Source organism: Mustela putorius, unplaced genomic scaffold (genome assembly GCF_011764305.1).
Source record: "Mustela putorius furo isolate JIRA1106 unplaced genomic scaffold, ASM1176430v1.1 tig00537227_pilon_pilon_pilon, whole genome shotgun sequence".
NCBI classification, from domain to species: domain Eukaryota; kingdom Metazoa; phylum Chordata; class Mammalia; order Carnivora; family Mustelidae; genus Mustela; species Mustela putorius.
In genome coordinates this window covers 9,211,597-9,238,310 of record NW_025422368.1, presented here as the reverse complement: position 1 = coordinate 9,238,310, position 26,714 = coordinate 9,211,597, and the positions used below count along the sequence as shown (strand labels likewise).

The 26,714-nt window shown below is 35.5% G+C and overlaps 1 protein-coding gene across 1 annotated transcript in view; it reads left to right on the top strand.

Moving 5' to 3' along the window:
* Nucleotides 1–26,714, top strand: part of ARID2 (AT-rich interaction domain 2) — a 165,402-nt gene that overhangs the window by 111,130 nt on the left and 27,558 nt on the right. Inside the window, exons 12-16 of the mRNA XM_045073343.1 lie at nucleotides 807–888; nucleotides 2,811–2,945; nucleotides 3,578–3,774; nucleotides 4,044–6,907; nucleotides 15,490–15,638. Coding sequence (XP_044929278.1) covers nucleotides 807–888; nucleotides 2,811–2,945; nucleotides 3,578–3,774; nucleotides 4,044–6,907; nucleotides 15,490–15,638 — 3,427 coding nt within the window. The remainder of the gene's footprint in view (nucleotides 1–806; nucleotides 889–2,810; nucleotides 2,946–3,577; nucleotides 3,775–4,043; nucleotides 6,908–15,489; nucleotides 15,639–26,714) is intronic.

Here is a 26,714-nt window from a genome sequence, read left to right as displayed (position 1 = left end):
TTTATTTTTCTACAGATTTGATCCACTTGTTAGAAAATAATAGATGATCTAACTTATTCATCGGACTTGAATTGTTTTAAAATATATCATAAGTAAAATCTCAGAAATTGGTATATGTTTTAAGATTAATAACTAGTACATTTTTACCCAGTAATCTTGCCTCTCTCAGGACAAAAGGTGTACTGGAAAACTATTATTACAACAGATTTTTTTCCCCCCAGAAAAATAATCTTATGAAAATTCTTTCTTGAATGTAGGACTTTAAATTAGTTTATATTTTTTGTTCACCTTTTCCCAGAAGTGTTATATATGCCACTTGCAGAGTTAATATTAATCTTTTAAATTCAGAAGTGAAGTGATTATTTCTGATACTGTCTTCTTCTATAACTAAACTGATTCTTATTTACTGATGCGTTGCGCTGTGTGACCTTGGGCTGGTTATTTTAATCACTTTGAGTCTCAGTTTCCTTATGTGTACCCATCTCACAGAAGAATTAATATAAATAAAGCATTTAACTCAGTATCTGACCCATGGGAAAAAGAGTTTATATTAGCTGTACAATCCATATTATTGTTAGTACTTGAATAATAGTAAAGAGTTTATATAAAGCTTCAAAGACAGTGCCTGGTATGATATGTGCTCCATTTTAAGTTTCTTTCCCAAATTTGTGTATTTTTATTATGTTTATACCCCTTTTTGAAAGGTAGTCTTTGTGAATATTAATTGTTTCAGTGTCCATGAACTAAAATGGCATATAGTGACTAAGTGTGTACAAATGATGTAGCTAATGTATTTTTTTCTTTAGCTTCCAGAGCAGTTGTAGCACAGCATGTTGCTCCACCTCCAGGAATAGTGGAAATAGATAGTGAGAAGTTTGCTTGTCAGTGGTAAGTGGTTTATTTCTATTAAGGCTTTATCCTTGGGAAGAACAAAGCAAAAGAGAAAAGGGAATGTATTTCAACAGTCATCCAGAATGTTTTATTCTGTATTTCTTTTTAGTAAGAGTAGAATATCATTTATACAGAGAATGGACAATGTAAAATCATTTCCCCTGCATTTTAGAATAATTTAAAAGAAAAATATGTTCATCAGAATCTCCAGAATTAAATTACACCATGTAACTTCTTTTCAGAGTAAAATTTGTGTTAAAACGTTATCTTTGACTTTGTAGAAAATAGAATTTGTCAGATTACAGGATTTTTATTTCTTAAATTAATATTTTATTAAAACTGAACTGGACTGTCTTTAAAAAAATAAAACAGATTTTGTTGTTAAATGTCTCTTCTTTTTCATCACAAGCAATACTTCTTGTTCATTGATAGTTAATTTTTCTTTTTTCAGAGTAATAGGGGGAAATGAGTTAAATGATACAACAGCTAGTGAGTTTACATGGAAATAAGCAACTTGAAAAATATTTTATTGAGAAGACTGACTAGTCACATATCAGCCACTTCCTGAAAAAATAAACTGTAGACTTGGTTAGATTTCATTTTCTCATGGATGGTAGCTTCCACAGAGTTATGAATTCCAATTTAAATTCTTTAGAAGATTAATAGATTGAATAGAAAAGATCACTTTCTGATGATGTATTACTTTAAAAATTTTCTTTCTCTGATCCCTTTTCTCCCATTCTCTAACATGATTTGTCTCCCATTCCATGTTCCTGTCATTCTGTGTTTCATATTTTTGGTACTTTCATGTCTTTGTTCCTGTGGCAGTTTTCTCTAGACTTTTCCACTTTGCTTAAAATCAGGTGTATGGTTTTAAATATCTCTAATTATTTTCTTTTTCCTCACCTTATATATTTTTATACCTTATACTTAATGAATCACTTCCAGTAATACTTGGAAATGTCTATCTTCTACATTAAAACCAAAAAAAGTTTTTGTATCTAAGCCTTTTGAAAACTCAGTACTCAAAGAATTATGAAAGTTGGAAAAAGTATGTACCACATGCACAGTAAAATGTGTGTGTATGTTAGGTATGGATTCAGTCTTCTAAAGCCCATTTGTACATTTCTGCTAGTTCTAGTGAGGAGGGAGAGAATCATTTTAAAATTAAATAATCATAAGTATTATTTGATTCAGTTTATATAAACAGCTATAAGTTGGCCTGTTACATGTATAGTAAGTCCTAGAAAAGAATCCTATGATGATATTCGGCCTCCAGTCCTAACTGATATAGATGGAAGTCACTATATGAAAAAGACAAACTGAAGTTTGAATTAATTTGTACTGCATTATGAATAGAAATTTCTGAAATGGGGGAATGAAAGTGTGAGATGTGGGAGAAGTATGATTGTCTTAAAGAGTAGTTGAAAGCTTAGGTAAGTTTTTTTTCTTAAGGGATTTGCTCGAAGAGACAACAAAAGTTTAATTTTAGTTCAGTTTTTCTTCCATTTTCCACGTCTCCAATGGAAATAGCTCATCATTGGGAATTTCTATTATATTTTAATTATTGCAAGACAGGAAATTTAGTAGATATTGACTGAATGAAACTTATTTGTTATAGAATATTTGTTGCCAACAGACCAACCCAGTTCTCACTGGGGTGTGAATATAGTTTTTATATTTGTTGTTAATCATTTTTTTAATACTAAAATAAATGTGATTAAGTGGTCAATCTCCTTTTGTTTAGTTTCATCAGTCTAAAACCTAGCATGCATTTTCGCTAATAACATGATAGTGACATTTGATAAACAGGCATAAATATTATTTTATAATACATTGCCTTCAAATGGTTTTACTATATTTAGTATGAACTCTCCTATAATATACTGCATAATGCCATTTATTTTTCTTTTTTTTAGGCTAAATGCTCATTTTGAAGTAAATCCAGATTGTTCTGTCTCTCGAGCAGAAATGTATTCTGAGTACCTCTCAACATGCAGTAAATTAGCTCGTGGTGGAATCCTAACTTCAACTGGATTTTATAAATGTCTTAGGTAGGATGCATAGTAGTTAACTTTAAACAAAGTTAATCCATATCATGAACATCTCTTGCTCTTTAGAAAAAATACCAACCATCTGTCTAATTTGAAATATTTCTGCTACTTGAAGTTTCATCTTGGCTAGGTTGTTGTGAGATAGAAATTCAAATACAAGGGGATTTTGGAAATCAAACCTGGTATTTGTGTTTGAACAGTATGAGGCTTATCAAAGAAAGAGAAGGGAGAAACTTTTTTCTACCCACTTTATTGTGTTAAAGACATGACTTTTGTCCTTTTAAATCTTGAATAATAGTCTGAAACTAATACTCTACAAATATCGAGGCTTTGGTATTATGCAAAGTTCATAAAATAGACACTACCTAGATGCAGCTTTTTTGTTAATTATCTAGGGTATAAACTTTTTTAAAACCTAACAATGTTAATATATAATGATTTTTAAAATTGGAGAACTGATGTTTTATATTTTTTCCTTGCTTCCCACCTTTGCAGAATAGAACTGTATGAATCATACTGGTTCGTACATTTGTAGTAGTAAATATACTACTGCTGTTCATGTAAACATTGTTAGAAGTCTGTTTTTTGCTTGTGTGCTAGTTAAGAAAACTAAGTGTGTGTGTACTTTACAGAACGGTCTTTCCAAACCATACAGTGAAGAGAGTGGAGGATTCCAGTAGCAACGGGCAGGCACATATTCATGTCGTGGGAGTAAAACGGAGGGCTATACCACTTCCCATTCAGATGTACTATCAGCAGCAACCAGTTTCTACTCCTGTTGTTCGTGTTGATTCTGTTCCTGATGTATCTCCAAGTCCTTCACCTGCAGGTATTAATTTTTGAGTTTTAAATATATCTAATTTAACAAAAAAGCAAAATGAAACTGTATATTTTATAAACTTAAAATGTATAATTTTCCTTTATGTTTCCAGTAGCATATTTTGCTTATTCTGTTACTTTTACCGTATTTAATATGATGCAAAGTTGTTAGATGTTAATTTCTTAAAGTAATTTTTTCTTGTATTAACTAATACAATGCCTATACGCAGTTTTCAGTTATTTCATTATGAATTTTGACTTTTTCCCTCCTTTTTTCAGGAATTCCTCATGGACCACAAACTGTAGGAAACCATTTTCAGAGGTCTTCTGTTACCAGCCAGTCTTCAAATTTGACTGCAACACAAATGTCTTTTCCAGTACAAGGTGTTCATACTGTGGCACAGACTGTTTCAAGAATTCCACCAAATCCTGCAGTTCATACCCACCAGCAACAAAATGCTCCAGTGACTGTCATTCAGAACAAAGCTCCAGTTCCTTGTGAGGTCGTTAAGGCTACAGTAATCCAGAATTCTATATCCCAAACAGCAGTTCCTGTTAGCATTGCTGTGGGAGGAGGAGCTGCTCAGAGTTCTGTGGTTCAGAATCACAGTACAGGGCCACAGCCTGTTACAGTTGTAAATTCCCAGACATTGCTTCATCATCCATCTGTAATTCCACAACAGTCTCCATTACACACAGTGGTACCGGGACAGATACCTTCTGGCACTCCTGTGACAGTAATTCAGCAAGCTGTCCCACAGAGTCATATATTTGGCAGAGTACAGAACATACCAGCATGTACTTCTACAGTTTCACAGGGTCAACAGTTAATCACCACATCACCCCAGCCTGTGCAAACTTCATCTCAACAGACATCTGCTGGTAGCCAGCCGCAAGACACTGTTATCATAGCACCTTCACAGTATGTGACAACTTCCGCATCCAATATTGTCTCAGCAACTTCAGTACAGAATTTTCAGGTAGCTACAGGACAAATGGTTACCATTGCGGGTGTCCCAAGTCCACAACCCTCAAGGGTAGGGTTTCAGAACATTGCACCAAAACCTCTCCCTTCTCAGCAAGTTTCATCAACGGTGGTACAACAGCCCATTCAACAACCACAGCAGCCAGCCCAACAAAGTGTAGTGATTGTAAGCCAGCCAGCTCAACAAGGTCAGACTTATGCACCAGCCATTCACCAAATTGTTCTTGCTAATCCAGGAGCTCTTCCAGCTGGTCAGACAGTTCAGCTAACTGGGCAACCAAACATAACTCCATCTTCCTCACCATCACCTGTCCCAGCTACTAATAACCAAGTCCCTACTGCCATGCCATCTTCTTCCACCCCTCAATCACAGGGACCACCTCCTACTGTCAGTCAGATGCTATCTGTGAAAAGGCAGCAACAGCAGCAGCATTCACCAGCACCCTCACCACAACAGGTACAAGTACAGGTTCAGCAGCCCCAACAAGTACAGATGCAAGTTCAACCACAGCAGGCAAATGCGGGCGTTGGTCAGCCTGCTTCTGGTGAGTCAAGTCTGATAAAACAGCTGCTGCTTCCAAAGCGTGGTCCTTCGACGCCGGGTGGTAAGCTAATTCTCCCAGCGCCACAGATTCCTCCCCCTAATAATGCAAGAGCTCCTAGCCCTCAGGTGGTATACCAGGTGGCCAATAACCAAGCAGCAGGTTTTGGAGTGCAGGGGCAATCTTCAGCTCAGCAGCTATTGGTTGGGCAGCAAAATGTTCAGTTGGTCCAAAGTGCAATGCCACCCACAGGGGGAGTGCAAACTGTGCCCATCTCGAACTTACAAATATTGCCAGGCCCACTGATTTCAAACAGCCCAGCAACCATTTTCCAAGGGACTTCTGGCAACCAGGTAACCATAACAGTTGTGCCAAATACAAGTTTTGCAACTGCAACTGTGAGTCAGGGAAATGCAACTCAGCTCATTGCTCCAGCAGGAATTACCATGAGTGGGACGCAAACAGGAGTTGGACTTCAGGTGCAAACACTTCCAGCCACTCAGACATCTCCAGCTGGACAATCATCCTGTACTACTGCTACTCCCCCATTCAAAGGTGATAAGATCATTTGCCAAAAGGAGGAGGAAGCAAAAGAAGCAACAGGTTTACATGTTCATGAACGTAAAATTGAAGTCATGGAGAACCCGTCCTGCCGACGAGGAGCCACGAACACCAGCAATGGGGATACAAAGGAAAATGAAATGCAGGTGGGAAGTCTTTTAAATGGGAGAAAGTACAGTGACTCAAGTCTACCTCCTTCAAACTCAGGGAAAATTCAAAGTGAGGCTAATCAGTGCTCACTAATCAGTAATGGGCCATCATTAGAATTAGGTGAGAATGGAACATCTGGAAAACAGAACTCAGAACAAATGGATATGCCGGATATCAAAAGTGATTTGAAAAAACCTCTAGTTAATGGAATCTGTGATTTTGATAAGGGAGATGGTTCTCATTTAAGCAAAAACATTCCAAATCACAAAACTTCCAATCATGTAGGAAATGGTGAGATATCTCCAGTGGAACCACAAGGGACTTTAGATGCCACTCAGCAAGATACTGCCAAAGGTGATCAACTAGAAAGAATTTCAAATGGACCTATATTAACTTTGGGTGGTTCACCATCTGTGAGCAGTATACAGGAGGCTCCAAATGTGGCAACACAGCAGTTTAGTGGTACTGACTTGCCTAATGGACCTCTAGCTTCAAGTTTGAATTCAGATGTGCCTCAGCAACGCCCAAGTGTAGTTGTCTCACCGCATTCTACAACCTCTGTTATACAGGGGCATCAAATCATAGCAGTTCCCCACTCAGGATCAAGAGTGTCCCATTCTCCTGCCCTATCATCTGACGTTCGGTCTACAAATGGCACAGCAGAATGCAAAACTGTAAAGCGGCCGGCAGAGGATACTGATAGGGAAACAGTCGCAGGAATTCCAAATAAAGTAGGAGTTAGAATTGTTACAATCAGTGACCCCAACAATGCTGGCTGCAGTGCAACAATGGTTGCTGTGCCGGCGGGAGCAGATCCAAGCACTGTAGCTAAAGTAGCAATAGAAAGTGCTGTTCAGCAAAAGCAGCAGCACCCGCCGCCATACGTACAGAATGTGGTCCCACAGGTAAGTCACCCTGCTCTCAACGTTTCTCTTAAGAGTTCTCACTTGTAAATAGGATTGTAGGGGACTGTCCACTGTTGTTCGACACCTTATCTTGAAAAAGGTAATTGTGTCAGCTCACCAGTGTACTCGGGCTCTCCAGCTCCTGTTTTTCAGTGTTTTGTGTTTTTTTTAATAATATTAAACAGTTCTCAATTGTTGACTTTAGCACATGGCTTAAAGAATCTTTAAAATTCTGTTACTGGGGGTGCCTGGGTGGCTCAGTGGGTTAAAGCCTCTGCCTTCGGCTCAGGTCATGATCCCAGGATCCTGGGATTGAGCCCCACGTCGGGCTCTCTGCTCCGAGGAGAGCCTGCTTCCTCCTCTCTCTCTCTCTCTCTGCCTGCCTCTCTCCCTACTTGTGATTTCTCTCTCTCTCTGTCAAAATTTTAAAAAATCGTTTTAAAAAAAAAATTCTGTTATTGACCCAAATTAGTAATTTTGTAGACCCAAGATAGAGGAATACTTGCTAATCTGACATCTCTTGGAGAATTTTTTAAATATAAGTCAGTCTCCTTGGTCACCTTTGGGTGGAGGGGGATATACTAAGAGCACTTCAAAAGGGAGATTCTGTACTTGATTTTGACAGGAGTATGTTTTTGTGGCTCTTTTCACCATTCTTTTTTAAAAAAAGATGAATCCCATAAGTCCTTTATCAGGTGTTTTCCTGTTATACTTATATATTGACTTAGTTGCCTTGGTTCTTAAAAGACTATTATAATTTCAGTTTCTTTCAGCTATTCTGATATTCTTGCTTTTGTGTTTCTTTACTGCTTTGCCCTCCAGTCAGGTTTCTGTTATCCCCTCTTTAATATTCTACTATCCAATCTCTGTTGTACCCTGTAGTCAATAGAAGTGTTTTCTAGGATTAGTGCTACTGAATTGAGGATTCATTCTACCTGTAAAGATTTTAAGGTCAATCTTGTGTGCCGTTTCCACTGAAACTAGGGGTTTACTAGTTTTAACCTTATTTTCTGGATGACTTTTTTTTCTTTCTCTTTCCTAAGTCCTACATAGCCAGAACCTTCTGTGACTATTGGCAACTCTGCTAGCACTCTTCTGACTTTGGTTTCTTCTCCATGCTTTTGGTGTTTAGAGCAGATCTATGGTCATTGCTGGCATTAGTACCAAATCTGGGGGTGGAGGGGGGGCAGCAAAATGAAAGATGAAAGAACAAAGAATCCCTTGCTTCAGAACAGTTCATCCACTCATGTGCCTCTTTTTTCATGTGAGTGGATAAAACTGGACGGTGCTGTTGGGGACATAATGAGATTTTAATTCATACATTAGTACTGTATTGCTTAGATTTATTTTTATTGCAAGGTACCTAAGTGGGTTGAGTATTCTTTAGTTGATGTGTACATGGCAATGATTATTACTGAGTTTTAGCAAAAAATACTACATCAATTTTCCTCAGACTGCTTTAAGTTGAGTTTTTTTTTTCATTTATTAAACACAGTAAAAAATTTTTAAAGTAATATGGTGTCTGGCATACAGTAAGTTGATTTTTATATTTTTTTCCTTCATTTATGATTTCCCAATTCATCTTGATTAGTTACTCACTCCGTCTTTTCCTCTCTTATAATAGTTATAATTTCTAAATAGTTATAATAAACTAAGCCAAATGAGAGAAAAACTCCATTACTGTGGAATTATCAACCCTCATTTTTATGTGTGTCCTTAATCTTCCCAGTGTGATTATATTCATTAAAGATACTTAAGTAACAAAGAACCAACAATAATACTTGTGAAGACTAGGACCTGTGTTAGGAACTTGTTACTAAAAGCATTTTCTCATTTAATCCTTGGAATAACTCTGTGAGGTAAGAATTGTTATTACAATAGAAATGAGGCTCCAAGCTACAAAATAATTCACCCAAGGTCACCAACTAATGTGATGTGTTTCCAGGACTGAACCAGTTGGGTGTATGTCTGAAACAGAGATTCATACTCTTAACCCACTTCTCCACTATTTTAAAAGATTTTGTTGAAAAGTTCTAGAAAGCCATTTTATATATAACATATTGAGTATTTGAACTATTATATTATAGAATGTGAGTAGCATTAAATTATAATTTTAGGACATTAATCCTAAAACTTTTTTCTTTACATATTGGACATATATGTATCTAATTCAGTCCATAAAATTACTACATTTTATTTACATATATATTATTTATTAAATGTGTTAAAATAAAAAAAAATACTTTTTAAAAATGTGTTCTTTAATATGTATTGTCCCAAAGAGTATAGTTTATTTAAAATGGCTACATTCCTTATTTTTAAAATTAGTGTTTGGTTGGCAGGTAGAAATTTAAATTTTTGCAAGGAAAAAGAGATAGCATGCATGGTGTCTGTGAGAGAATTAAAAACTGGGATTCTTACGTGTAGCGCTTAACATGGTGACTGCTAGATAGTTTGGCACTCAGTAATAGTACAGCTGTATTTTACCTTCATATATAGGGAATAAAGTACCTATAAAGGCTAAAAAAGATCAACTGTTTAAGATGGGATCATAAATTTCCTTTGAAGGGTCAGCTGTTGGTTTTCTTAAGAGCCTACTAATAGAAAACCATTTCCATTGTTACCTAGATTCTTCAGATTTCTTTTATATGGACCTTGACTTAACACATTTTATTCACTATTTGAATTGGTACCTTAAAGGAGTAGATGAAATAGAGGATTTTAAAATGTGACTTTTCAGCAATACCTTGTTATTTCTCCCATTTCAAGGGGTCTGGGGATGTTAAGGAGGTACCTGGAACCCAAGGAGGGACTTTTAGATTTGCAGAATGTTCAGGGCTAGAAAGACTGCAGGGAGAAGTCCCTGCTGAGAAGAGGCAACAGGTAATCCTACTACCATTGTTCTTTCATGTTTCTTTTCTCAGTTTTGTTCCCTTTCACTCTAATTAATCAGCTATATTAATTTAATTACAGAAAAAAATTAGCAGCAGAAAAGAAGAAAGATTATGAAAGTTAATGACATAACTGCAGATTTTGTGTTTAAATAGTATTTAGCTGCATAATTCATGTAGATACAAAATAAATTTTACCTATTTCAAGGCAAACTTCTTTATTTGTAGCTGTTTATTTTAGTCTGTTGTATTTGTAAGTTATAGGATAACTATTCATGAATTGGTATCTTCTGAAGGCATAAAGCTAGTTTGGCACATAAAAAAATAAAAATGAATAAAAAAGAAAAGTAATTATAAATATTTACCTAACGGTTTGCCTTTTTCAGGAGCATGTAAAACACATGTTGAACAGAACAATAGGTGTTAATCCCATGATCTGAAGACATGCTAAATTCTTGTATATAAAAGTAGTTTACTTAAGGATGTATTTACTTAAGGTGTTTTATATGTGCTTTTCCTCAATTCTATTGAACCATTGCTAATATGGTTCTGTGTCACACTGAATTTTGGTATCTTCCAGGTGGGTCCCTTCCTTTCTTTGATAAAGAGCTTGAAGTTATTCAACCCATCAGAATGCAGATCTGTAGCCTCAAGGGGGCAGCATTTAGTCATAGCCAAGATCGTTTTAACAAGAACCCCAGGAATTATCATTTCAATATTTTGTTAAGAGTACTACTGCTTAAATTGTGGAGTAGTAGCACATTGTAGTACATCGTAAAAACTGAGAAAGGCATTACCACTAAACATAATAATTGTTTTTGCATTTTAGTGTATCCTTATAAACAGTCTTGGTATGTATTGATTATCTAGGTTATATACTTTGTAAGAGTAAAAAACTTGGTGGTTTAAAAACATGAGGGAATGTAAGAGCAGAAAGAATCTTAGATATTATCTTGTCCCAAACTCTCATTTTTAAAAATTGAAGTTACTTTCCCACACTCACAAAGATCTCTTTTCCAGTGATTCCTGTAATTGTCTTAATTCTGTTCTCAAAAGATCTATACATTTAGACTAAGTATAAATACTTTTATTTCACAGAGTAAATCTTATTTTTGTTCCTTATAACTGCTTCAGAGTATCTCTCCTTCCTCGCCTGTGTTTTAGAATATACTTTGTCAGTTCCTTCAAGTAGGTCCGAGGTGTCAGGGTGTCTGGTTTATTTGTCATCCTATTTATCTTAAGTCAGTTCTGTTTTATAAGTGGCTTTCAAAATCTGTAGCTAGAATTGAACAAACTGTTTCATTACTACCTAGCAAAGAATTTATTTTGAGAATAGATTATGAATTTGTATCTTTCTAACATAGATTAAAGTGTTTAAATTTTTATCTTTCTAAGGTTTTTAAAGTTTAGTACTAAGAACATAAGGGTTTAAGAGCCTCAAATCCCAAGTCTTATATCAGAAAATGTTATCACTCTAGGGCCACCTGGGTGGTTCAGTCAGTTAAGCATCCAACTCTTGATTTCAGCTCAGGTCATGATCTCAGGGCTCTGTGCTCATGGACGAGTCTGCTTGAGGATTCTTTCTCTTTCCTTCTGTCCCTACCCCTGCTTTTGTGGTTTCTCTCTCAAGTAAATAAATAAATCTTAAAAGTTATCACTGATCTAGAATTTTTAGCCATAATTTACTATTGAAAAGATGATCAAAGAAAGCATCATCTTGAAAAGATAATAGAAGAAAGCAAGGCAATAATAAAACTGCTGCATTAACTTTTTCAGTTAGTTCTACATTGCAGAATAAATCACATAGTTATTTTGCATCCTTTGTGTAATTTTACTTTTTTGGTCACTCACTGCTGGATTTGTGGGGGGGGAACCCCAAAACCTGTAACATTAAAAAAAAAATAGCTCTTCCTCAATAGAGTAGATGATAGAGAATATTCCTCAAGAGGGATCATTCCAAAAACTATGACTTTGAAACCTACTTTTACATTTACACTTGAGTTAGGGTTATGGCTGATGATCAAGCAATTCATGGTAAAAAACTGAGCCTAGGACGCCTGGGTGGCTCAGTGGGTTAAGCCACTGCCTTCGGCTCGGGTCGTCATCTCAGGGTCCTGGGATTGAGTCCCGCATGGGGCTCTCTGCTCAGCAGGGGGGTCTGCTTCCCTTCCCCTCTCTCTGCCTGCCTCTCTGCCTACTTGTGATCTCTCTCTGTCAAATAAATAAATGAAATCTTTAAAAAAAAAAAAAAATGAGCCTGGGTGGCTCAGTGGGTTTAGCCTCTGCCTCCGGCTCTGGTCATGATCTCAGGTTCCTGGGATCAAGCACCGCATCAGGCTCTCTGCTCAGCGGGGAGTCTGCTGCTTCCTTTCCCTCTGCCTGCCACTCCCCCTGCTTATACACTCTCTCTCTCTCTCTCTCTGTATCAAATAAATTTAAAAAAATAATAATAAGGTTAAGAAAAAGTAAACATATAGCCCAAAAGAAATTTATTTTGCACTATCATGTAAAAGACCTAATTCTTTTTATTAATTAATTGATATTTATTTGTTTGTTTGTTTATTGGGGGAGGGGCAAAGGGAGAGGGAGAATGGAACTTTTAAGCAGACTCTGTGCTGAGTGCAGAGTGCAGAGCCCATCGCTGGGTTGGATCTCATGACCCTGAGATCATGACTTGAGCCAGAATCAAGAGTAGGATGATTAACTAACTGAGCCACACAGGCACCTCACGAATGTGTAATTTTTTTAATAACAAGAGGAAACCTAAAAATATTCACTCCTGTGGTCAAAGGAAATATGGGTCTTAGAATTTCTCATTTGGTATATTCTATAAGTACTTAAATTCTTGGGGTGCCTGGGTGGCTGAGTTGGTTAAGTGTCTGCCTTTGGCTCAGGTCATGATCCCCAGGGTTCTGGGATCAAGCCCCACTATGGGTTCCCTGCTCAGTGGGAAACCTGTTTCTCCCTCTCCCCACCCTCTGTTCGTGCTCTCTCTTGCTATTCTCTATCTCAAATAAAAAAAAATTTTTTTAACTACTTTAATTCTTTTTGTTTCAGTGTTATATTTAGATCTAATTCTTTTTATCACTCTGTCACTTGTTTATTTTTTATTGTAAAATTTTTTCCAACATATACAAAAGTAGAGCCAAGAAGTCTTCATGTTTCTATCACCTAGATTTAAATATTATTACCATTTGCCTTTTTAGTTTCATCTGTTCTTCACAATCATTTTTTTTTCTTGGAGTACCTTAAAACAAGTATCAAACATTATTTCATTTTGCCAGTAAATCAGAATCTATTTCTCTAATAGTTAAGTACTTTTACCTATTTAGATCTGTCTCTCTCTCCAGTACCAAATCATATCTAGCAGAGATAACAGTGTGTTTAATATTATCTCACACCCAGTTCATGGTTCTCTAGTTGTCTTTTAAAAACAACATGGGTTTGGTTTTTTTAAACAGCTCGTTTGAATTAAGATCCACAAGTTTTTACATGTTGCATTTGGTTAATGTGTCTTTATTCATTATTAATTTAACAACTTAGATTAATTTCAGTCATCCTTGCCATATCCTTCATTCATATTTGGGGTCAAAATACCTTGTGATTATTTGTTAAATAAGAGTTCCACAATGAAAAAAAAAATACGTTAAAGATTTATTAGCACTTTTGAAAATAAAAATAAGCTTAATTACAAATATATAACAAGATATTCAATAAAGTACCTAATTTAAATGGTAATAGAAAAGGGAACCAGAAGATTCATTCTGAGGGAATTTGATGCTTCTGGCAAATTTACCCTTTAATAAAAATTCTGGGATATTTATAACTTGTTACTCTCTAATATATGTATTTGGCTGAAACTGATTCTCTTGGTTACTTCCCTTATTAGAATTTCTTGGATTTTTATTGCAATATTTTCATTTTAGGAAAACAGTTTCAGTAATTCTTTTGATAAATAGACTAATTCTAATGTTACCTTCCATTCCTTTGTCTCCGATCCTTTTTTTTTTTTTTTTTGTCTGCTTTCTCAGCATCAGTTTTTATGGCTTTAAGAATTCCCAGGAGAATGATTGTCAGATCCGTGTTTCCAGCATTAACTTCTATTAATAGACATTTGTAGTTGATCTGCCACTGTCCCCAAAGCAGACTCATTCATTATCTTTCCTCCAAAGTTTAGTTTCCCGTATCTATTTGGACATCTAGCATATATGTTGCCATTTGTTGAGAATCTAGAACTAGGCTCTTCATCTGTAGTTTCTCTAGTCTTCAAACAATCCCTTATGTTAAGATTTCATTACTTAATAGTTTATAGATGACAAAACTGAGGATCACAGAGGTTAAAGAGATTGCCCTGAGTCACTTCACTAGTTTAAAAGGCAAATTGAAAGTTTGAGTACTGGTGTGTCAAGCTAAAAAGTCCACCCTGTCCATGGCACCTGTTTTTCATGCATGCATATGCATGTATATGTTTTCTCACTGACCATATTATAAAATCTTAAGTGTGGGACCAGATCCTATTATGGAAACAACTTCAATCATTTCACAAAAGTAGATTTTCTTTTTCTTAGAGCATGGAACTCAAAGAGTCCTAGGATTTCTCATTTCTAAACTTTTTTTCAGCATTTTATTCTCTTTTTTCTTTTTTATGCTCTACCCTTATAGCTTAATGTCTTTTTTTCTAGTTATTATGGATTTTAATCTGATGTTTGCAGAAATTTTTAACTAGTTTTGTCCAACTATTTCCAATATTACCTTATAAGTGAATGAGTATATTTAATATTTTTCCAGAGTTTAAATTTATTGCCATTAAACAATGCTTTGAAAATGGTGTGCTACCATTTCTATATGAGAAATTCATTATTATTTTTCCCTTTGTGATACGTTATGAATAAAATCTGAGATAAGGTTCAAAGAAAGTATTTTGCCTCAAATTGTTTTAAGCCATATTATAATTACGTGTTTTTCAGAGAGAAAGGGATAGGCTACAGAAGAAGAAAATATAGCTTATATTTAAAAGACTTCTGAATTAGAATTGGAATTAGAATTCTTTTACTTGTATTGTCCATCAAAAGCTGAAACTGAACAACTTTAAAGACTAAAGTTGTTAAAACGGCTTACTATAAAATAATATTTATAACATTCTACTTCTAGTTTTCATTTTTAACATCAGAAATTTTCTTTGCGTTTTGCTATGATTGTTTTATGTTGTAGTCATTAAAAAATCTGAAAGGAAATATATGCAAAGAAAGATTAATTTGCAATTGATTCGTTCTTGTGCAGAATGTGTGTAAGTAAATCAGTGAGTGATTTATAGTAGATTTATTCCTCATTTTAATCTATAGTTTTGTTTCTGCCTAATTTATTGATCTAAAATTTCTTAATTCTAAATAATTTATGGCCTGTAACATTAACAATGTGATCTTGCCTTTGTGGCTCATATGAAATAAAAGAATCTTTCCTAATTATTTTTATAAAAAATAAAATTTTTTATAAATTATTTTTATAAAAATAATTATCTTTTTAAAAGAATTTTTAAGAAATATTTACTAACTACAAATGTAAATTCTGTGTTAGAAGTGCATAACTAGCAATGTAATCATAATTGTCATTAAAATCATTTATGCCTATACTATAAAATATGAATGTCTTTCAGTGTCATCTCACAAACTGCATGGTTGTGTTTTTTCACAGAACACTCCTATGACGCCTTCACCAGCTGTGCAAGTGCAGAGCCAGCCTAACACTTCCCAGCCTTCTCCATTCAGTGCATCTAGTCAACAAGGGGATCCAGTGAGAAAACCTGGACACAACTTCATGTGTCTGTGGCAGTCTTGTAAAAAGTAAATGGAAATTTTATTTGATACACATAAATGCTCTTTGTTCTGGAATGCTTTTATATCTACATTTCTCTCATCTCTACTTTTATGAAAAATTTTTTTTTGAAACCACTGAAATCTTTTAGCAAAAATACTTCCTGTTAGGAGGGATGTTGATACAGGTCCAGTGGCACCTGAGCTAAAAAAAATTTATATAAATGGTAAAAAGAGCTTTATTGCCTAATGGTAGGTTATTGGAGAATGCATCTCGATATTAGTTTTTAACAAAAGAAAATCAGCTAAGTGTTTGATTTGATATTTGGCTATGAAAAGAGATAGGGTTTTTAAAGTAACTCGAAGTTGCAAATTTTTGTAGCAACTTAAAGATAATAATCTGTTAGGAAGACTAATGTCTTAAATTTGAGTTTGGGTTGGACACCCCATGAAAATTATTTCTAAAGCCATACCATCCCACCATTTAATAACTAAGATGAACAGTGAGTACGATTGAACTTACTAAAACAGGGCTTTCTTATGAAATGCTTGCAAATAATGTTGGTTAAAATAAGATAGTTCTTTAACAGTTCTCAGCCAAGACCCTTTGTTTTGTCACTTTTCAGAGGTCTAAGACTAAGGCACTTGTCTTAATAGACATAATACCCTTCATTTTTTTGGATATCAAAGATCTATTTCACTTTAACTGAGAGCAGTAATTACCATATTCTTTTAAAAATTATATTTGCTGTTCATGATTTTTATGATATACTACAGACATACTTTTACTTAAACTTCATATTGTGGTTTGTTGTGGGGTTGTGGCTATAACTGTAGAGTAGGGGATTTTTTTTTCTATTTTTTAATTTTTTATTAACATATAATGTATTATTAGCCCCGATATAGGTCTGTGAATCTCCAGGTTTACACACTTCACAGCACTCACCATAGCACATACCTTCCCCAATGTCCATAACCCTACCACCCTTCCCCTACCCCCATACTCCCAGCAACCCTCAGTTTGTTTTGTGAGATTAAGAGTCTCTTATGGTTTGTCTCCCTCCCAATCCCATCTTGTTTCATTTATTCCTTTCCTACCCCCCAAGCCCCCAACATTGCCTCTCAACTTCCTCCTATCAGGGAGATCATATGATAATTGTCTTTCTCTGATTGACTTATTTTGCTCAGCATAATACCTTCTAGTTCCATCCACATTGTTGCAAATGGCAAGATTTAATTTCTTTTCATGGCTGCATTATATATATATATCTCCAACATCTTCTTTATCCATTCATCTGTTGATGGACATCCAGGTTCTTTCCATAGTTTGGGTATTGTGAACATTGCTGCTATAAAGGTTCGGGTGCACATACCCCTTCAGATCACTACATTTGTATCTTTAGGATAAATACCCAGTAGTGCAGTTGCTGGGTCAAAAGGTAGCTCTATTTTCAACTTTTTGAGGAACCTCCATGCTGTTTTCCAGAGTGGCTGAACTAGCTTGCATTCCCACCAACAGTGTAGGAGGGTTAGAGTAGGGGATTATAAATAGTGTGTACAACGTTGGACAGTGTTCATCAAACTTTAAATCTCGACCCAGTAGTGGTGTCATGAAATCATTTTGTCAGGTCTCTACTTGTGGGTTTTTGCTGGGGTTTTTTTTCCCCAATTAAAAAAATGAATAAGGTTCTATCATGTTAGTAAAGGTAACTATCATTTCCAGTTTTATATGTGTATAGTATAGGCATTTGTGTATTAGATTATAGTGTAAGACTGTTTGTCAAAAGGTAGTTTAGCACAGGTCAGTGCTTTCAGTGGTCTTTGATTATTTCTTTTATTTGTTTATTTTGACCTTTGTTTTGTTTATGTTGTAAGTTAATTTGAAAGGTTTTTCACCAAAGTCAACTGTAATCTTTACTTTTTTTAGATTTTCGTTTTGTCTTTTCATGCAAATGGGAGCTAATGGAATAGATAGTCACCTAATACTGTTTGTTGACTAAAAAGTTTAGGAATAGTTGCTTTAGATGAAGTACTTATAGTATATCAAGAAAAAAAAGTTGCTGGAGTTCATGAGCCTAAATGCCTAAATGCACGACATGATTTCCCATCTTGCTACAAGATTTGATCTGTGCCTCCTCTTTGAAAGTCTTTTTTGAATAAGACTCAGCAAGACTTCCTAGAGCTTGTCACTTTTTAAAGCCAGGTTTAGATGCTGCAATCTCAATTTGATTCTGCAAATATTTACTGAGTACCCTCTAGGAGGGTGTATGTGGTAGGAGTTAGAAATAAAAAAGATCGTTTTCAGCTTCTATAGAAGCACATCCAAAAACAAACTTGTGGTATAAATAAGTGCTATAAAGAGGTAGTTGGCAGCATAGTGGACAGTTAATGCAATGCTGAGATGGTTAGAAAAGTTTCAGTACAGGAGCTCCTGGGTGGCTTAGTCTGTTAGGCAGCCACTCTGGTTGTGATTTCGGTGGGCTTGTACTTACTTGGCGCAGAGTTGGCTTCAGATTCTCTATCCCTTGCTCCTGTTCTCTCAATTGTTTGAGTTTTATGAAGAGAGTTTTAGAATTGGCATTGTGTACTTCTATCAGGATATATGTAATATCTTGTCTCTTTTTTTGTGATGTCAACAACGATTGAGGATCATCACCTAAATCTGTCATTTCACTAAGAGTTGTAAAATGTAAAAGTTCCCCTCTTACCAACTTTTTGGTTTCTCTGAGGCATAGTAAGTTCCTAGAGAAAAGGCTAGATAGGTTATTTATGATAGCTCTTGCTTACCAGTTTTCAAAACATTGCATTATTTACTTGTATTCTTCAAAGGTGTCCATGGAGTTTGGATTCTGTTTGTTTTTGTTTTCAGTTTCGCTATAAATGAACTTATGATGTTTTCAGTGTCATTATAAATGAACTTATGAATTTAAAAATATTTGAAGTATTTTAGTCCATTCAAGTTACTATTTGTTGGTGTTTGAATCATCCCATCTTTAACAAGGAGAGGTCTGTCTATTCATGCTGGTTCCCAGTTCCTTTGGTTGATCTTAGTATCAGTGATCTTAATATGTCTTTAGTAGTTTCCTTGCTCTCTGTTAGACAAAATGTTCCTGCTGCACACATGGCATCAAATTTCTCCAAGGAGGGCTTTTAATGGGAAATGGTATTTAGTCTAAGTTCCAGGGAGTATCCATTGTATTTAATTAAGTTTGTTATTGTTCTAGCTAGATGTTTTAGTGACAGACTAGAAAACTCATGGTTTTTATTTCATGCTTAGGAGGAGCTTCTCAATTCTTAGATTGCATCATACACTTTTTGTTGCCTTCTACTACTTTAATTTTTTAACTTTTTGATAGATCTGTAATTTAGTTTTATGTATAAAGTATGAATCTAGCTTTATTTTTTCCAAATGGCTAACATATTGGTGTTTATCTTTTCCTTAAGTGTTTGAATTTCTACCCTTGTTATAATATTAAATTCCTGTATGCTTTGTCTATTTCTGTATTACTTGTTATCACCCTGGTCTCTGTCCTTATTATACCATCACTTTAACTTTTAATGTTGGATATGGCAAGATTCCTCTCCTAATTTTTCTTTTTCAGGGTGTTTCTCAATTTTTTTTCAAGCACTTATCCCAAGCACTTTGCTAGATTTTGAAATTAGAGTTGGTACATGTACAGATACTTATACTTTCAAATGAACTTTAGAATGTTTCTAGAAAAAAGCATGTTGGCATTTTCATTGTAATTGCTTTTTTTTTTTTAAGATTTTTTCTTTTAATTTATTTGTCAGAGAGAGAGAACACAAACAGGGGAGCAGCAAGCAGAGGGAGAAGCAAGCTCCAAACTGAGCAAGGAGCCCAATATGGGACTCAGTCCCAGGACCCTGGGATCAGTGACCTGAACCAAAGGCAGATGCTTAACCTACTGAGCCACCCAGGTGTCCTTGTTATAATTGCTATTAATGAATTTTTTGGTAGTGTTTGTCTTTTCAGTGTTATTTCTTCCTTTATAAAAAAAAGGTATCAGCTTATGGTATTATAGTCTTTTCTACCCAGAACAGTTTGAAAGTTTTCTTCACATACATTAATTGTAGAATTTACTGCTACCTGTGGCTCTTTTTGTTGTTGTTGTTGTTGTTGTTGTTGTTGTTGTTGTTGTTGCTATCATAAAGTCTTATAACTTCTATTATATTTTTCAACTGGTTGTTTTTTTTCCTTTATGTCCTCTTATCCAATTATAATATCTTACATTCCCAGAATAGTTATATAATAGTTGTGATAATATGCATCCTTATCGTTTAAAAAAATTAGTAAACTATATTTTAGAGCAGTTTTAGGTTTATAGAAAAGTTGAGCAGATAGTGCAGAGTTCCCATGTATTCCCTCTTCCTTGCAGTTTCCCTAGTACTAACATCTTGTGTTAGTGTGATGTGTATGTTAAGATTGTTGAGTAACATTTATACCTTACTATTAGCTAAAATCCATAGTTTACATGAGGATTCACTCTTTGTGCTATACAGTTGTGTGGATTTTGACAGTGCATAATGTCACATATTCATCTTTACAGTATTCTACAGAATAGTTTTACCACACTGAAATGCCCAGTTTGATCTGTTCATCTCTCTTTACTGCCTCCCATCTCCCCCACTTCTGTGCCCCTGGCAACTACTGATTTTCTTACTATCTCTATAGTTTTGCTTTTGCCCAAAATGTTATAAAGTTGGATCACACAGTGCATAGTCTTTTCAGACTGGCTTCTTTCACCAAAAATAGAAATTTTAAGGTTCCCTATGTCTTTTTTGTGGGTTGATTGCTCATTTCTATTTATTGCTGATTAATAATAATTCCATCGTATGGATGCACCAGTCTATTACCTATCAAAGGACATTTTGATTGCTTCTGGTTTTTGGCAGTTAAGAAGTTGCTACAAGTGTTTGTGTTTAGTTTTGTGTAGACATAACTTTTTCCTTTTTTTAAAGTAAGCTTTGCACCGAACATGGTGCTTGAACTCACAACCCTGAGATCAAGAGTCACATGCTCCACCGACTGAGCTAGCCAGGCACCCCGTATGGAAATGATTTTTAACTCATTTAGGCAGATTTCTAGGGTTACAATTACTTGATTGTATGGTATGACTATATTTGGCATTGTAAGAAACTGCCGAACTATTTTTCAGAGTAGCTGTACTGTTTTGTATTTTTCACCGTCAATGAATGAATGAGAGTTCCTGCTCCTCCACATCCTTATCACTATTCAGTATTGTCACTTTTTTAGATTTTAATCCCTCTAATAGATGTGCCTTCATATCTATGTTGTTTTAACTTGTATTTCCCCGGTAACAAAAGATGTTGAGCATCTTTTCATTTACTTATTTACCACCTGAATATCTTCTTTGGTAGGGTATCCAGATTTAACCTGTTTTTTTAATTGGGTTGTTTGCTGAGTTTTTAGTAATATATACGTGTTAGATTTTGCCATATCTTTTCTTTCTTCTGCATCTGTTTATGTGATCATACGATTTTCCTCCTTTAGCCGGTTGATGTAATGGATTGCATCAGTTAATTTTTGAATCTTGAATCAGCTTTGCATATGCACTGAAAAAGTTAAATATGTATATTTTTCATCTTATCCTAAGGTATTTAGTGTTTTTACATTTGGCCTAAGAGGCTCAGCAAAGTGGGAGATAGAGCAGCAGGGTAGGGGCACACAATGACATAGTGCGTCCTTCATTTTTTGTTGGTATATAGTTTTTTTTAATGTTATTTGACTGGATTTGCTAATATTTTTCTTGAGGATTTATTTTCTTTTATCTTTTTTTTTTTTTAAGATTTTATTTGTTTTGTCAGAGAATAAGAGAGAGCACAAACTGGGGCAACAGGCAGAGGGAGAAGCAGGCTCCCCATGAGCAAGGAGCCCAATGCGGGACTCCATCCTGGGACATTGGGACCAAAGGCAGACGCTTAACCTAGACTGAGCCATCCAGGCATCTTTTTTTTTTTTTTTTTAAAGTGGGCCTTACAGTGTCGAGCCCAATACAGGGCTTGAACTCATGACCCTGAAATCAAGACCTGAGCTGAGATCAAGAGTCAGGCACTTAACTGCCTTAGCTACCCAAGTGCCTCTTTTGAGGATTTTTACACCTGTGTTCACAAGGGTTACTGGTCTGTAGTTTTTCTGACTTTTTATGTATGGTTTTGGTATTAGGGTAATGCTGGTCTTATGTAATAAATTAGGAAATGTTCTCTCCTTCTGTTTTCTGGTAGAGATTACAGAGAATTGGTATCATTTCTTCCTTTAAAGTTTGGTAGAATTCACCAGTGAAACCATAAATCATTGGTTCAGTTTTTTCAATAGTTAAGGCTTGTTCAAATTATTCTTCTTGTGTGAGTTTTAGCAGATTGTGTCTTTTAGAGAATTGACCCATTCATTTCATAAATTACCAAATTTGTGGCATAGAGTTATTTATAACATTTATTATCCTTTTAATGTTCATAGGCTCAGTAGCAATGAAAGAAGCTTTCATTTCTGGAATTAATAATTTGTGTCATTTCTCATTCTTTCTCTTGGTTAAGCTAGCTGGAGGTTTATCTACTTTATTGATCCTTTAAAACAACCAGTTTTTGGTTTTGTTGATTTTCTCTGTTGATTTCCTATTGTCATTTCATTGATTTCTACTTTATTTTTTATTTTTTTATATTTTTATTTTTAACATTTTTAAAATATTTTTTTGTATTTTTATATTGTTCCTTTTTTAGTTTTCTAAGGTGGAAGCTTAGATTACTGATTTTAGATCTTTTCTAATATATACATTTCATGCTATAACTTTCCCTCTGTATACTGCCTTAGCTATATCCCACAAATTTGATAAGTTATAATTTCATTATCATTTGGTTCAAAATATTTTAGAAGTGTGTGGTTTAATTCCCAAATATTTTGGGGTAGCCCCCCTCCTATCTTTTTGTTAGTGATTTTTAGCTTAATTACTTTATAATCTGAGAGCATACTTTATATGATTTCTCTTCTTTTAAATTTAAGGTGCATTTCATGTCCTGGAATGTAGTCTATCTTGGTAAACATTCCATGTGAGCATGAGAAGAATGTATTTTCTGTTGATGCTAAAGTATTATACAAATGTCAGTTAGATCCAATTGATTGATGGTGCTCTTTAGTTCAAATACATCCTTACTGATTTTCTGCCTGCTGAATCTGTCATTCGCTGATAGAGTTGTGCTAAGTTTCCAAGTATAATTAGTGGATTTGTCTTTTTCTTCTTACAGTTCTGTCAGATTTTGCTCATATTTTGATGCTTTGTGTTAGGAATGCAGACCTTAAGAATTGTATGTCTTTATAAAGAATTGACCTCCTTATCATTATGTAATGTTCCTCTTTATTTCTGATAGTAACCGTACTCTGTAGTCTGCTTTGTCTGACATTAGTATAGTTACTCCAGCTTTCTTTTTGTTATAGTTGGTGTGGTATATCTTTCACCATCCTTTTATTTTGGGGAGCAGGATGGAATATAAAATGGATTTTAATGTTCAAACTAATATTATTGGTCCCCAACTGTCAACTTTGAATATGATTTTCTCCCCCCCCAACCCCCCGGGTTTTCCTCATATAAGTCAATCCTTTAACTTTTGCTAACTGCCTTTAAAATTTTTTTTTTAATTCAAGTGTAGTTGGCGTACAGTGTTATATTGTTTCAGGTGTACAACTTAGCCACTTGACAATTATATACATTATGCAATGTATTCACTACGCTAAGTTTAGTTACCATCCATGTGTTATCATACAAAGCCATTACAGTATTATTGATTGTACTCCCTGTGCTGTACTTTTCATCCCCATGACTTACTTATTTTAGAACTGGAAGTTTGTTCTTTTTAATCCCCTTCACCTATTTTGTTCATCCCCAACCACCTCCATCACTTTTATAATCTGTGTTTTTATATCTCACCACACACAGTTGGGTTTCATTTTGTTTATCTACTCTGCCAGTCTCTTTATGTTTAGATCATTCACATTTAAAACGATTATTGGTACAGTTGCATTAATATTTATCATATTTATAAATGTTTTCTATTCAGTTCACTTGTGTTTTGTATCTTTTAATGTTTTACTTTCTTTGGTTTTAGTTGAGTTATTTAGCTTATCAGTTATACTACTTCTAAAAACTTCTTGTGGTTCTGGAGTTTGAAATACATATTTACGCCTAATCTAGTTTGCTTTCAAACAGCAATATACTGTTTCATGTGTACAGGTACCTTGTAATGACATATTCTTACTTCTTCCCTCGTGTCCTTATACCGTGCTGTCATTCATTTCACTTATCCAAAAGATTTAATCACCAAATACATTGTTGCTGTTACTCTGAACATTTATCAGTTCAGTTCAGTTCAAAATAAGAAAAGTAAAATATTTCATTCTGCTTCCATTTTTCTCCTTCTCCTGTACCCTTCCTTTCTTTCTTTTTTTTTTTTTAATTTTATTTATTTATTTGACAGAGAGAGATCACAGTAGACAGAGAGGCAGGCAGAGAGAGAGGGAAGCAGGCTCCCTGCTGAGCAGAGAGCCCGATGCGGGGCTCTATCCCAGGACCCCGAGATCATGACCCGAGCCGAAGGCAGCGGCCCAACCCACTGAGCCACCCAGGCGCCCCTACCCTTCCTTTCTTTATAAGTTTCTGACCTCCACCATTTTTCTTCTCTATGAAGAATCTCTTTTAACATTTCTTATAAGGCAGATCTACTGTGCAAATATACCCTCAGTTTTTAATCTGAAAAAATATTTTTTCTTCACTTTTGAAACAATTTTGTGGACATAATTTTTTTTTCTTTTAACTTTAAAATCTTCATTCTACTCTTCTTGCTTACATGGTTTCTTAAGAGACCTCCAGTGTAATCCAATATTGTGCTATCAGTAAGGTTTTTGTGTTTGTTCTTTTCCCTCCAGCTATTTTCAAGACTTTTTGTCTTTGGTTTTTAGCTATTTGAATATAATATATCTAAGTGGTGTTTTTTTGTTTATTTGTTTTACATTTATCCTATTTGGTATTCTCTGAGTTTCCTAGATCTGTGGTTTGGGGTGTGTCATTAATTTTGGAACATTCTCAGCCATTCTCTGTTCAAATATTTCTTTCACTTTATCTCTTTCCTCTTTCTGGTATTTCCGTTACACATATGTCAGACCTTTTGTAATTGTTTCTAGTTCTTGAATATGTTTCCTTTTTTTTTTCTCTTTGTTCTTCAGTTTGGGAAGTTTCTACTCATAACAAATTTAAGCTCGCTGATTCTTTTCTTGGCAACATCCAGTCTATTGATGGTCTCATCGAAAGGCATTTTTTTTAAAGCTTTATTTTATTTATTTATTTATTTATTTAAAGATTTTATTTGTCCATTTGACAGGGAAAGACACAACGAGAGGGGGAACTCAAGCAGGGGGAGTGAGAGAGGCAGAAGCAGGCTTCCACTGAGCAAGGAGCCCGATGCAGGGCTCAATCCCAGAACTTTGGGATCATGACCCGAGCCGAAGGCAGACACCCAACGACTGAGCCACCCAGGCGCCCCTAAGATTTTTTTTTTTAATTTTTAAAAATATTTTATTTATGTATCTGTTAGAGAGAGAGAGAACAGAAACAGGGAGAGCTGCAGAGAGCGCAGGCAGAGGGAGAAGCAGGCTCCCTGCTGAAAAGGAGACCGAAGTAGGACTTGATCCCAGGACTCTGGGTTCATGACCTGAGCTGAAGGCAGACACTTAACTGACTGAGCCACCCAGCTGTCCCTAAGATTTTATTGTTCAAGTAATCTCTACACCCAACACAGGACTCAAACCTATGAGAATGATATCAAGTCACATGTTTCACCCACTGAGCCAGCCATTCCTCAAAGACATTCTTTATTTCTGTTACAGTGTTTTTTTATTTCTAGAATTTTTTTTAAAGATTTATTTATTTATTTGACAGGCAGAGATCACAAGTAGGCAGAGAGGCAGGCAGAGAGAGAGGAGAAAGCAGGCTTCCCGCTGAGCAGGAAGCCCGACGTCGGGCTCGATCCCAGGACCCTGGGATCATGACCTGAGCCGAAGGCAGTGGCCTTAACCCACTAAGCCCCGTATTTCTAGAATATTTTTTTAAGATTTTATTTATTCATTTGTCAGAGAGCACAAGCAGAGGGGGCAGCAGGCAGAGGGAGAAGCAGGCTCCCGCTGAGCAGGGAATGCAATGCGAGGCTTAATCCCAGGACCCCAGGATCATGACACGAGCCAAGGGCAGACGCTTAACCGACTGAGCCACTCAGGTGTCCCTCTAGCATTTCTTTTTGATTCTTAGCATCTCCATTTCTCTGCTTACTTTACCCATATCTTCTTTCATGTTGCCACTTTGTCCATTAGAGCCTTAGCATATTAATCATAATTGTGTTAAGTCTGCAGTGTGGTAATTCCAAAGTCTCTGCCATTATCTGTGTTTGGTTCTCATGCATGCTTTGTTTCTTCAGACTGGTTTGGATTTGTTGTTAGGTTTTGGTGTTTGGTTTCTGGTTGGTTTTTGGGTTTGTTTTTGTTTTTTGTTTTGTTTTTGCATTTAGCATGCTTTGTAACTTTTTTTTGAAAGCCTGATAAGTTCTATCAGTTAATGAGAACTGAGGCAAAGAGACCTTCAGTGTTAAGTTTTTGCTTAGGAATTACGCAGCGTTTAATGTTTGCTGTAGCTGTAGGTGTCAGAGGCTTCAGTTTCTTCTAGTGTCCTTTATGTCCCACTCCCCCGTTATCTTTGTTTTGTTGGAAGCTCACTTTTTAAGATTTATTTATTTTATTTTAGCACATATGGGGTGAGAGGAGGAGGAAGGGAATCTCAAGCAGATTCCCCGCTGAGCACAAAGCCCCATGCAGGGCTTGATCTCAAGACCCATAAGATCATGACCCCAGCCAAAACAAAGAGTCGCATGTTCAACCATCTGAGCCACGCAGACACCCTGAAGCTCTTTTTTTTTTTTTTTTTAAGATTTTATTTATTTATTTATTTGACAGAGAGAGAGATCACAAGTAGGCAGGGAGGTAGGGAGAGAGAGAGGAGGAAGCAGGCTCCCTGCTTAGCAGAGAGCCCTATG